Source organism: Microtus oregoni, unplaced genomic scaffold (assembly GCF_018167655.1).
Source record: "Microtus oregoni isolate MIOR12 unplaced genomic scaffold, Mior012 000001F_ref0000356, whole genome shotgun sequence".
Classification (NCBI taxonomy): Eukaryota; Metazoa; Chordata; class Mammalia; order Rodentia; family Cricetidae; genus Microtus; species Microtus oregoni.
This window is the reverse complement of record NW_024543060.1, coordinates 87,802,158-87,814,350: the sequence shown is the minus strand read 5'-3', so window position 1 is coordinate 87,814,350 and position 12,193 is coordinate 87,802,158. Positions and strand designations below refer to the sequence as shown.

At 43.8% G+C, this 12,193-nt stretch overlaps 1 protein-coding gene across 28 annotated transcripts in view; it reads left to right on the top strand.

The window, feature by feature from the left end:
• The window catches only part of Anks1b (ankyrin repeat and sterile alpha motif domain containing 1B), an 861,781-nt gene that overhangs the window by 801,188 nt on the left and 48,400 nt on the right, over positions 1-12,193 (top strand). For 10 of the 28 annotated variants that reach the window (XR_005975765.1, XM_041666174.1, XM_041666147.1 and 7 more), the window contains one exon: positions 6,205-6,279. The exons of 12 other annotated variants lie outside the window; for them this stretch is intronic. Coding sequence is in view for 15 of the 16 variants with exons in the window: in XM_041666174.1 (XP_041522108.1) it covers positions 6,205-6,279 (75 nt within the window). In the remaining variant the exon portion in view is untranslated. The remainder of the gene's footprint in view (positions 1-6,204; positions 6,280-12,193) is intronic. 6 more of the 28 variants (XM_041666182.1, XM_041666165.1, XM_041666138.1 and 3 more) reach the window with 1 other exon arrangement.

The following is a 12,193-nucleotide window of genomic DNA, read 5'->3' as shown; positions in this document are numbered from 1 at the left end:
TTGGGCTGGGGACTGTAGGCTCCTACTGATTGGGTCGGGGACTGCTGGCCTCTGACTGATTGGCTAGCCAATAGCCGCTGAGATACCAGCCCATTGGGGTGTGGTCTCTCTCCCTTTAAAAAAACAGGCGCTTCCCTCTCCTCTCTCTCTTGCTTCCTGCTCCGCTTCCGGCAACTAGGCTCCTTTCCTGACTGTGCAGAGGGCTGTTGTCTGGGACGGTAATCTGTAAGTTTTCCCCTTAAAATAAATAACCATTCTATTAATCATAATTCCAAACTGCTGTGGGGTTGTTTGTGACTTACGCCTTCATCTGGCGCCCGAACGTTTGGTTTTAGGGCCTCCCTCTTCCCTTGGCTGCCTGCCGCCAGGCCAGCTCAGTTTGGCACGGGCCCTTCCTCAGCCGTGGCGGCATGGATTTAAACTCCACAGGCCCGCGTAGTCTCTGCCTGCCTCTGTTGAATGAGGAGCTGCGGTGGGCTGCGTTCCCACCCAGCTCTGCAGGCTAGCTTTACCCGAAATAATTACACAGAAACTGTATTTTTTTAAATACTGCTTGGCCCATTAGCTCTAGCCTCTTACTGGCTAGCTCTTACATGTAGATTAACCCATATCTAATAATCTGTGTAACACCACAAAGTGGCTTACCAGGGAGATCATAACCTGTGTCTGTCTGGAGTGGGAGAATCATGGCGACTGCCTGACTCGGCTTCTTTCTCCCAAAATTTTGTTCTGTTTACTCTGCCTACCTAATTTTTTGTGCTATTAAAGGGCCAAGACAGTCTCTTTATTTAACCAATGAAATTAACACAAAATAGAAGACTCTTCCCCCATCAGTAGAGCAGCCTCAGGTGGAGGCTACTTTGCTTAAAGAGCAAGGAATTGAGCTGGGCATGGAGAATGGTACTGGGGAAAACAGGAATGCTTTGCTCTGTGATGGAAGATTTTAAGCTTTTTTTTTTTTCTTTTTGAGAATGCCCCAGTAGGGAAGGCCTAATGGGTGACGAGAGAGATGGTTCACTGGATTGCTATCAGTTGAGTAGAAAAGAAAGTCATGTCTAGGAAGAAAGCTTTGGAGATTGGTGACATTCCTTCTATTTTATGTCCAGATTTGAATGCAGTTCTGCTGTGCTGATATTTTCTTAAATGAAGTCGTGGTAACACACGGTACAAGACAACAAGGTCTAGATGTACACTGTAAGGACATAAGGACACAGGCCAGAATCAAGGGAAAGTTCTGAACCAAGAGAAAATTAGTTGCCGACTTCCTCCTCCTCCTCCTCCCCCTCCTCCTCCTCTTCCTCCTCCTCCTCCTTCTCCTCCTTCTTCTCTCTCTCCCCCTCCCTCCCTTCCTTCTTTCCTCCCTCCCTCCCTTCCTACTTTCCTTCCTTCCTTCCTTCCTTCCTTCCATTCTTCTTTTTTCTCTGACTTTTTGAGACAGGGTCCTAACTTCCTAGATAGACCAGGCTGGCCTCAAACTCACAGAGATCCCCCTGCCTCTGCTTCCTGAGTACTGATATTAAAGGTGTGCACCATCATACCCAGCCTAATTTTATTCCTTCTAATGAGTATTAACTACCATCAAAGAAGTAAAATTATGTTATTGCTTTTGTCACAATTATAAGACTACTGTGGCTGGCAAGATGGCCGAGAGGGTAAAGGCACTTAACGCCAAACCTGAAGACCTGACTCTGGTCCCCAGAACCCACAGACCATAGGTTGTCCTCTGGCCTCCATACTTGTACAAATAAATGTGAAAAAAAAAAACCCTGAAGGACTACTTTATCTTTACTTAAACCCATTTATTTGGATTTCATAGTAATTCCAGCTCAGACAAACTAAATCAGCTTTTGCAGTCTATGTGGACAGGGCGCTGGGGAAACACTGATAGGCAAATGAGACAGCAGAGAGACAATGTTCTTCTGCAGCTCTGTCTTCAAGCTCTGCAGCAGCCTCTGCTACAGAGTGGCAAGAGTTCCATCTCTCCAGCAAAGCGGGCAGCCTTTTGTTAGCCTTCATCAGGAAAAAAATAAGGATTTCTGCTTCTTCTTCTTCTTCTTCTTCTTCTTCTTCTTCTTCTTCTTCTTCTTCCTCCTCCTCCTCCTCCTCCTCCTCCTCCCCTTCCTCTTCTTTTTTTTTTTTTCTTCTTCTTAGAACTCTGTAAGGTTAATCTTGAAACGTCTTACGGGAAGTGTGTTGGTAGTGGATTGGTTTACTAGTGGTACGAATGGCAATAATGAAATAGACCAATGAATAACAGTGCTGACTCTCTCTGCAATACAGTACCATTTACCAAAAGCTCCTCATGGATTCCATGGATTCCATACATACATTTGAATACCTCCTGTGTTCTGGGCCTCTGAAAAGTTAGCTGTGAGAAAAAAAAAATCCCTCTCTCATATAGAGTGGGTGTTGAGTTGGCCTGATAAAACAAGTAAGTCAAGAACTGTCTTTTGCAGATGAAGATATTCTAAAGGTTCATTAAAACTTAGCTTTAGGGGCTGGGGGATGGTTAGGAGCGTGTACTGCTCTGGCAGGGGACCCATGACAAGTGCCTGTGACGCCAGCTCCAGGGAATTTAATCCTCTCTTCTGGCCTTTGAGGGCACTGAGCTCATGTGCATAAACCCACATAATATATTAAACACATAATTTAAATTATTGAAAAAAAGATGACTTTAAGTCATCAGTTTTTTAGAACACCTCTTATCCTAGACAAAATGATGTCCTTGGTACTTTCTTCTCTTTCTTAAAGCTTTGAAATCCCAGCACGTGTTGTGTGCTGCAATTGTATCTTCATAGATAGAGTGAGTGTCCATACTGAAGGCTTCACCTGTGTTTAGCCTCGTGGTCTTGTCTAGGAGAAGGGCCATCTCATATTAGGAAGTCATCTGTTACAGCTCACCTGTCTGACCTTGAGGGCAAGTAGATCTGGCAAATTATTTACTGCCAGCAGAACAACTGGGCTCTCTGGAATGTGTCTACTTGAAAAAAAAAAATCTTCCTAACCAAGACAGCTAATTAACTTCCTTCGTTTAAGATGTCTTTTAAAAATCAGACTTCCAGAGAAACCCTGTCTCGAAAAAAAAAAAAACTAAAAATCAGACTTCTCACCATTTACAACGACTCACACAGGTATTGGGAATCTTGAAGTTTTTACTCCTTGTGCACCCAAGACTGCTTATCCACAGAAACTAGCTATTGTAGCAGCTACAATGGGCAGAATCACGCATGAAGTCTTCAGTATATGTGAGCAGAGAGAATCCATTGTCAAATACGAGTTGCGTCAGGCACTCTCGACATTGCTTAGCTCTGGTAGTATTATGATCAGAAGATACCACCATATAACAGCACACTAAGAGGACATTACCCTGCAGAATCTAAACACTGGACATCCTAGAGAGAAGCTGCTGACACAAGAGGCTCACACCTGCTCAGGGTTTTCCAAAATCAGTGAGGCCTGTCCTGCCAATGTCAGGGCCTTGTCCCCAGGCAGAAGGCTCAGCACTGGGGACAGGCAGAGAACGGAGTCCCTGAAAAAGGGTTGAGGCTTTTCCTCCATCCCCATGGAATACAGGGCAGTCTGCCCTTGTGCTTTCCCATCATAGGGCTGGAAAGGGGCTCAGGGGACACACATAGGGGCATCTTTACCCAAGATAGATTTGGATGTGCATAGCACCTGCTGCGCCTCAAAGGACAGACAGGTGTGTCCTGGCAAAGACCATGAACAGTCCAAACGTCTGCCTTCTGTTCTATCCGGCCAGGATGTGTGCATGCCACATGAGTGGCATGGGTGTGCAGCGAGAAAGCAGAGTGGTGAGCCCACCCCTGCACACCATACTAGTGTGTACTGAACAGTAGCACCAACTATCGGACGCAATCAGCTCACAAGAGAAAGACCGTATCTTTTCCCCAAGTCCTCCTCTGAAGGAAACACAGAGAAGACATGCCAAGAGAGAGCACACCACCCACCCCTTCCTCCTAGAGGAAGATAGAGTTCAGCCCTACTCACTCACTACCTCTGGTGTCCTCCATCCCAAAACTGGCCCATCCTGAGGAGGGAAAAGTTAGAATCAGCAACGAGATAGTATATTACATCTTTTCTATCTTCCAGTCACTTCATGACTGAAAGTGACCAGGAAGCTATGCTACCTACCTAGAATAGTAAGTGGTCTCATACCTACCTGTGAGAGCCTGGTCCATTAAAAACTAAGGGTGAAAAGGGAATGAAACTTTTATGTGTTTTGGTAACTATGGAGTTGAGACTTCCGGGGGAGCAGCCCCATTTCCAGGTATTTGCCTGCGGCTCAGAAATCCAAGCCCCTCTCAGTGGGCCCTCTGCCGTCTGGTGAAGTCCCACACAAGTTCCCAGAAGTTAGTATATATGCCAACTCCGTGGGGCCCCGGCCAGTCACTTGGTCTCTCTGGATGTTGAAGTCCTCTCGGTGACTGGTGGCATGTTAGCTCCTAGTCCATACAAGAGCTAGAGGCTTTGACTCACGTGGCAGAATTTACTCTTGATGTGGGTGAGAGGGTTCACCGGGTTGAGGGCATCCTATGAACACATTTAGTGCCAACTAAGCCTGGAGTCTGTACAGGTGACCCTCTGTAGACGCAACTAACAGCAGATCAAAAGTACTGAACATGCTGCATGACTTTGTCATTCTTCCCAAGACAGTAGAGTATCCACCCATGTGTTACGTTCTTTCCAGTGTGCGGGAGGTGTGGGTAGGTTATGCCCTGGAACCGATCCTTCATAGAGACTGAGGGACACTGTACTTTTAAATCAGAAAGAAGCTATTAGGGATAGGGAAGGTAGGGTTAATAGCCCCAAGACTTGACTTGCTGGAGAATGAATTTTTGGGAAATAGGAAGATGATCCTCTTTATAGAGAAAACGGCTTGAAGCTTCAAGTGGGAGCAATAAATGGGAGATGGCCAGACCCCAGGGATGTAGCTCCCTTACAGAGTACCAGGCATCTGCACTCTGCCTCCAGCGCACTGGGCAGACGGCAGAGGACCAAAAGCAAAGGCACAGTGCGGCGGGGAAGCATCTTAATGAGAGAGATGCTGACGTCTGTCTCTGCGATGGTGGGAGAGGAGGAAACTTAATCCGGACGGATGAGCTGGCTCCAATAGTTTGTTAATGGCCGAAACTTCCCCTTGGTGGGTTTCAGAGACGTATTGTGGGTGTATGTGTCCCCTCCCTGCACTGATCTTTGTCCGCTCCACACATGGGACTTGCTAAGTGACTTCAGACCATATCCTATTATTCAGTTTCAGTGTTTTGGGTTTTATTTGGGGGAAGGAGAAGGACTCTGGTTTTTGACAGTTTCCCTGAGCAAACCTCCTGCCTTGACCTCCCAAGTCCTAGGATCACATAGCCTATTTATTACAGTGTGTCTCATGGTGACAACATTCACGGGAAGGACTCTGAAAGAGTCGGGCCACAAGCACCACAGGTTATATGGAAGTCTCTGCCACAGCACCCGGGAGGGGGTGTGGGTTGGTGGAGCATTTGATTCTGAGCACGCACTACAGTTTTAGATTCCTGCTCGGTTAGTGGAGAGCCCAGTTAAGAAGATGCTGGCTCACTGCACCCCTAAATGGCTGCTGAGATTCCCTAGCTCTGGTCCCTCCCACTCAACCAGGTGGGGTCTTCCAATACACCCTCTGCCACAGGGGATCAAGCACCTGTCGTTCCTCAGTCCCAGGGCCCTGCCCTAGAGACCGCTGGTAGCCATTTACTGTTTATTTTTGACCATTGAGGATAAGAACATCCAGATGTTTAACTGATTTTTAAAGATTTCCGTACCCATCTGTCTTGAATTCAATGAAATAATTACTTTCTGAAAATAACACTATGAAGAGGGAAAGGATGCTGCTTTTTCTTTATGGCAAAAGTAAAAAATAGTTTGCTTTTTCTGAGGTGTGAATTTATTGGTAATTTCCCTTGATAGAGCACTAATGCGTAAATGGTCTCGCCCCCCTGCCCCAACCCCCTCCCAGTCAACCCAACATACTTTTAAACAAAATGAATGACTTGGAAGTCAATTATTAAACCTTGAACGCCCCAAGCATTCTTTTTTATTTTTTTTTTAAAGAAATGTAACTTGTATTCTGCTGTTCTCCCTCCCCTCTTGGATAGACGTGGGTAGCTGCCATGTTTTAAATATTGACAAGATAAGACAGTTTTCTGTTTATACCAGCAGTCGTCTGTCTGTGAAATATGGACGAATCAGAACGCTGGATTTCCTTTCTCAGCGATCCATCAGGTCCATAATGTAAGGCCACAAATGATTGTGTTTCTCTTTCTCAACTCGCACTGTGTGCTGTGTTGCGGTCTTGTGTCACTAAGCCCAAGGTACTGCGTCCCAGCAATGCGGAAAATTTGTGCTGTCTGGTGGCTTCCGAGATGCTTTGTCTATGACCCTCCATTCGCTGTGCTTCGTGACTGGTTGGCGTGTAAACACTGTCCTAAAATGAGAAACAGCCTTGGTTTGGTAATCTGCGATTAAAACCTGTCCTGTGTGAGTTTTGGCTTTCATCCTGGGTGTCTGTCTTAACCTTGCTTTTTACAGGGAAAAGGCAAAGGGTAAATTGATATCTTAGAGAGACATGTATATATCCGCCTCATTCTTCCCCTTTCGTACTTCATGTCCACAGCTATTTTGTACTTTTGTGTCCAGTGACTCTGAGGGTCCATGCACTTTATTTGTGAGAAATACTTGACTTGCATGAGATTCCCTGCAACTGATAGAGATGTTTGGGGGAGAAGAGCCCGGGAGGAGGAGGGGCATTCTCAGAGCAACACGGTGGTTCTCAGCCTTTTCCCGTTTGGCAGTATTGATTTGATCTTCGGAACGCATATGAAATTGTGACCCATTTTATTCTGAGCTGCTTAATATTTGAATAGTCATGCTTCACATTTGTATACTTCAGAAAAAGAAATCACTTGAAACGAAAACATTCTGGCATAGATTTTACATTTATATTTTAAATTACAATTCTATTTCCACAGCCGCCGAAACCTTCCCCATTGGCTAGTCTGTGGTCTGGGAGCTCGAGACACTTGGTTGAGAATCACTGGAAATTCTTGAGGTGGCATGTGAAAGGCTTCTCTGGGGGTGCTGCGTTAGGTACATCCATGCATGGGACTTCTGGCTCTTGAGAACCCTGATGTGTGCACACTGCCTGCCCTGGTGCTCCGTGACCCCGAGTCCCCCTCCCAAGTGCACAGCGCTAACATCAGATTTGCAGTGTTCAGACGTGGTCATCCCTGCTCCTCCTCCATAGAGCACGTTCGGCAACGAACAGCTGCATGACCACGTAGTGCTGTTAGTTCTTGGACACTTTTTCAGACACCTGCTGCAGCCCTTGGCTCTCCCATGTGTGAATGTTGGTAGGAGACCCTCCCTTACGATCACGTCCAAATACGTGTGTGTGTGTGTGTGTGTGTGTGAGAGAGAGAGAGAGAGAGAGAGAGAGAGAGAGAGAGAGAGAGAGATCCCAAGCATGGAGTTCTGTGTGGCACTCTAGAAACCCTTAGTGGCTGTGGGAGGTAAATATAATTGCTTCCGTGTGATTGGGTGGCCCTGCTCTGAAGAGCATCAGAATTACAGAAAGTGAAACCTCAGAGTAGCAATTGTCACCTCAAATCCCATTAGCTGTTCATGGGGTGTGCTGAAGAAATAGAGAATAATGTTTGTTAATATTCAGCTCTAAATTTATAAGCAGGTAGGTGGGAGTATCTCCTAGCAGAAGAGATCTAAAAGCTTCTCTTTAAAAAAAAATCAATTAAGTCTCCATTTTAAATTTTTTTTAAAAAAAGAATTATACAAGGCTTAGAAAATATCCTACCTCTCTATAATGTTTGAAAGCTAAGTCATAATCAAGGCTTTTAATTGTTTGCTGATCTCTCTGGGAAAGCTTTTCTTTAGAAGAAAATTAAAAATAAAGAAAACACTTCCTATGTGCCCAGTCTGTGTTTGCTGCGTAGAACGCGCAAGCTGGAACTTTCCCTCTATGTCAGTTCGTGCTGCCTTATAAAATGCCAGAGGTCAAAAGCATTTGAGTCATTGATCTAATAAAAATCTACCAAGAGGCATCCGGGAGTTTTATATAACAAAGTTCAATTAGTGGTATTATATTTCTCAGCTAGTGGTATAAAATAAAGTTTAATTTAATTGCATTATTTTTTATGTGGCCTAGTTCTAAGTCCTTCCCGCTCATCCAGAGTATGAAGTAATGGTTGGTGGTTGTTGGATACCTGTTGGAGAGAAACTGCTCCGTTTAAAACTTTAATATCAAATTATATTTTTCCATAATATTAGAAGGTTGAATTCTTGAAATGCTAATTAGTGATGTATAGTTTCTCCTGTTAAATGAATGTCCTCCAGTGTATTTATTTAAAAATGAAACAAAAAAGCCTTAAGATATACACATATAATACATACATAAAAACATATAATAAATACCAAATAAATGAAGTTTTAAGCCATGACCAAATTCTTAGCATATTACGGTTATTAATCTAAAGAGTTTTCTCTAAGTATTCTGAATACTAAAGAAAGAGCCTGAAGACATTTGTTAAGAGCTATTCAACTCAGTGTCTTCTGTAATTACTTGAAAAAGTCCTCTAAGATCACAGTGTCAGAAACAGTTTTAAATAAGACAAGGTCTCCACCAAAATTGTCCTCATTTTTATTCTAATTAACTGTTGTTGCACCATTGTTTCCAAGCTTAGACTATTCCTCATTACAGAGGGGTTTTTTTATTTGAAGCAAACGACTTCTCTTAGTTCTGTTTGATTTTTATTAATTTTTAATATGAATTTTAAACTGGAAAATTAATGGATTTAATCTAAAACAATTGCATGAAGAAATACAGGTATTGTATGTGTGTACGAATGTGTAGCTCGCTCTTCAAGAGCTAAGTTGAAATTGTTTTATATAATTTCAAAATCATGTAGGCAAAAGTCATTTATCTTTCATTATTTTCTGCTGTTACATATACTAACTACCCAGGCCAGCTCCTCCAAGGTTCATTCCTGCTTTAATTCTACCTTGGGTTGAGACCTAAGGCACCCTTGTTCTCTGAACTCTTTTGTCTTTTCTGGCAGTCAACTAGCAGAGCTGAATCCCAGCCCAAGGCCAAGGTCATTCCTATCTTTTGCTAGCAGACTAAACCCATTTGGAGTTCTTCCTTTCACATTGACTCTTTAAAAAAAAAAAAAAAAAAAAGGCACCGAGCATTAGCATTTTGATTCATCTAAATAGTCATAGATTGGAGAGGTTTTTGTTTATGTTTTTAAGAGAGAGGAAGTTGAATTTCCAGGAAAAAAAAACTCTTTAGTTATAAATCCAATCCAAAGAACACTTTTCTTTCTGAAAATACGTTTCTGGAACTAGCACTAAGCATGACGAAATTTGGAGTCTGTTTCCAGAAAGGTCAATGCATTGCCTGTGAGGAATTTTGAACTATTTGGACTGGAGCAACATTTCAAGACTCCGAGGAAAATAAAGCAGGGATTATATTTCCCTCCCCTAGAATTATCTCCCCCATAGCTTCTTGGGAGGCCCTATTGGATCACTCTGGACTCAAAGCAGATGCTCTGTGACTTTTGGACCAAATGGAGCCACGGGAGAGCAGTTGATGGCAGTGCCCCTCATTTCGTCAGACAGTGGCTGAACAAGCGATCTTTGATGATTACAGTGAAGCGCGTGCCTCGGTTTGTTACACCCAAAATGGCTGCTACAATTTCTAAGGATGACGTAAACATTTGCGTCCGCGTTCGGCTTGCAGCTCTGCATTAAATCTACAGAGCCACATTCAGGTTTAGGCGTGTGATCTAATCAACAGTGCGAGGATGAACCTGTCCATCATCTGCATGCCTAATGCACTAACCTGTGAGACACCCCACTTCCCTGCTTTACGGCACCCACTCCTGGCCAGCCCTAGTCCCAGACCTTCCCCAACAGCCTGCAGAACCCCCAGCCCCTGCCTGTCACGCTCCACCAAGGGTTACCTCAGCTAGCTACAGTAGGGTTGGAAAATCTGTTGCTTGGCTGGTTGTCACGTCAGCAGACACTGGTCCAAAGGATCTTTTGATGTCACCCAAATCTTCCTTTTGTATCATTCCACAGAGTTGCGTGCAAACTTGTGTTGGTCTGTTAACGGCGTCACCTGTGACCTGCGTGTTCGATACCTGTTTGCTGTGTTGTGTCGCTTTCTCAAGGGAGGGTGGGAGGGAGAGGAGCTTAACTGGATGCCAGAGGGTCGTTTGCTAGATTTGGGGGAGACCTTCTAAGAGCTCATGGCTGCAGTGTTTCCAGGGTTATAAAGGTTCTTAGACTCGACTTTAAAACAGGTAGTGAGTTCCACAGGGCCGTCAGGTTGACATCTATATGGGTTCTTAAGGTCAATGCATAACCAGCTTTATAAAGACTAGAAAGAGAATTTAAAAAAAAAAAAAACAGACTTTGAGAAATAAGGAAAAGAAAATGTCAAATATAAAATCAGAGAAAAGCTTAATCCTGAAATTAACTGCAATTAGTTATTACTTTTACGAATAACTCATATAAAGAGAAAATTCAATAGTGAGCCCAGAGATAAAACATAAAGTTCAAAAATAAGTGTTTATACTACTGTTTGAGGTTTTAAATGCCATTATATATTTTAAATGACATGTGTCAAAAATAGCAGAGACTAGGCAAATCAGTCAACACAGACAAACCAACTACTAAAGAAAAACACGGACAGTGGCTAAGAACAGAGCAAGGGCATAAGGAGTTCTCGTTAGACGCTCACTCCCGTGAGAAGCCCAGGGAAGGACAGGACGCTGACCAGGTTCACCTGTGATTCCAGGTGAGCCACGCACAAAAAAAAGGCTCCAGGCGCGCTGCCGTGAAAAGGCCTGTGCCTTTCTACGGGACTCTGAATTTTTCTTCCCGCTTTTCAAAGCCAGTTAGAAAGGTCCAGAAGGCAGAGCCCTTGCCTCATACTTTCTACCTTTGGCAGCTGCCTCTGTCCCACCTAACAGAATTCTACAGTGCACAGAGAGCATGGTGCTCGCTGGTCTGAGCCTTGCCTAGAGGCGCCAGCTTCTGAGCCTTTGGGGTTACCACAGCCTTTCTGGGGATCTAGGTACACACTTCCTGTTTTTCTCCAAGATGGGGCATCTGGGAGACAGAGACTCCTTGAAAATTCCTCCCAGAACCCCCACAGCGTGTCAGCCCTTCTGCTAGAACTCCACTGAACGTGGTCCCCAGCCAAGCTTTGTTTGGTTTGGGAGCTCATAAGGCCCTGTTATACGCTTCTAACACCTGAGGAAAATAATGTCTTACAATTCTGTAAGACTAGCCAAGTTTGGGTTAGAAGAGAGGAGCGGTGGAGACATTTAGATAGCCCAGTTTTCCTTGTGTCCATTGAGAACAAAGAATTGCATTTTGAGAAGCTAGAAACCTTAGCATGGGAAAGAATAAAACGGACTCTGCCTGTGACATGTAGGTCAGATGAGAGCCAAGGGAAGACCTGCCAGGATAGTGCTTGGAGTATATAAAGGCTCATCCATGTCAAACAAATCAAAGTGACAGTGGATGACGGCATAGCCTCTTTTAGGTCGGTCTTAGTGGGTAGGTGTATCACAGGACATACCATCAATGTGACATGCTTCAGGGTCAGGAGTCTCACATACACGCACATGCTCCTGTGAGCAGAACTGCGTTCCAGAGTGTGGACCACTGCAGTGCCGCAGAAGGCAGCTCAGTACATGCAAGGCCCTCGTAGAAACACTGCATCTATGCAGTTGAGTTCCGATGAGGGAAATTAGCTGTTACCCATTAGTAAGTTCTTATTTTAGTGTCTTCTTTAGTGTCTTACCTGCAAAACCTTTCTCCACAGACAGAAAATTTTTCACAGTTACATGATAATGTCATAGCTGGGAACTGAAATTGAACTATGTATTCTAAGGTAAAGGGAATTCAAGCTGAAATTTTCAGTCAGTCTTTCAAAAAAAAATCAAACATGCTTTTCTGTTGTAACAGAATATTATGAATTGGTAAATTGCTTACAGATATTTTCATGTTTTGTTTTTAAAATTAGTTAGCCTAGGGTTTTAGTCTGAAAATAGATTCATTTCGACCTCTTTTTATACTCAGCTTTAGGAATTAGAATGATAACTAGTTCATATAGAAACAA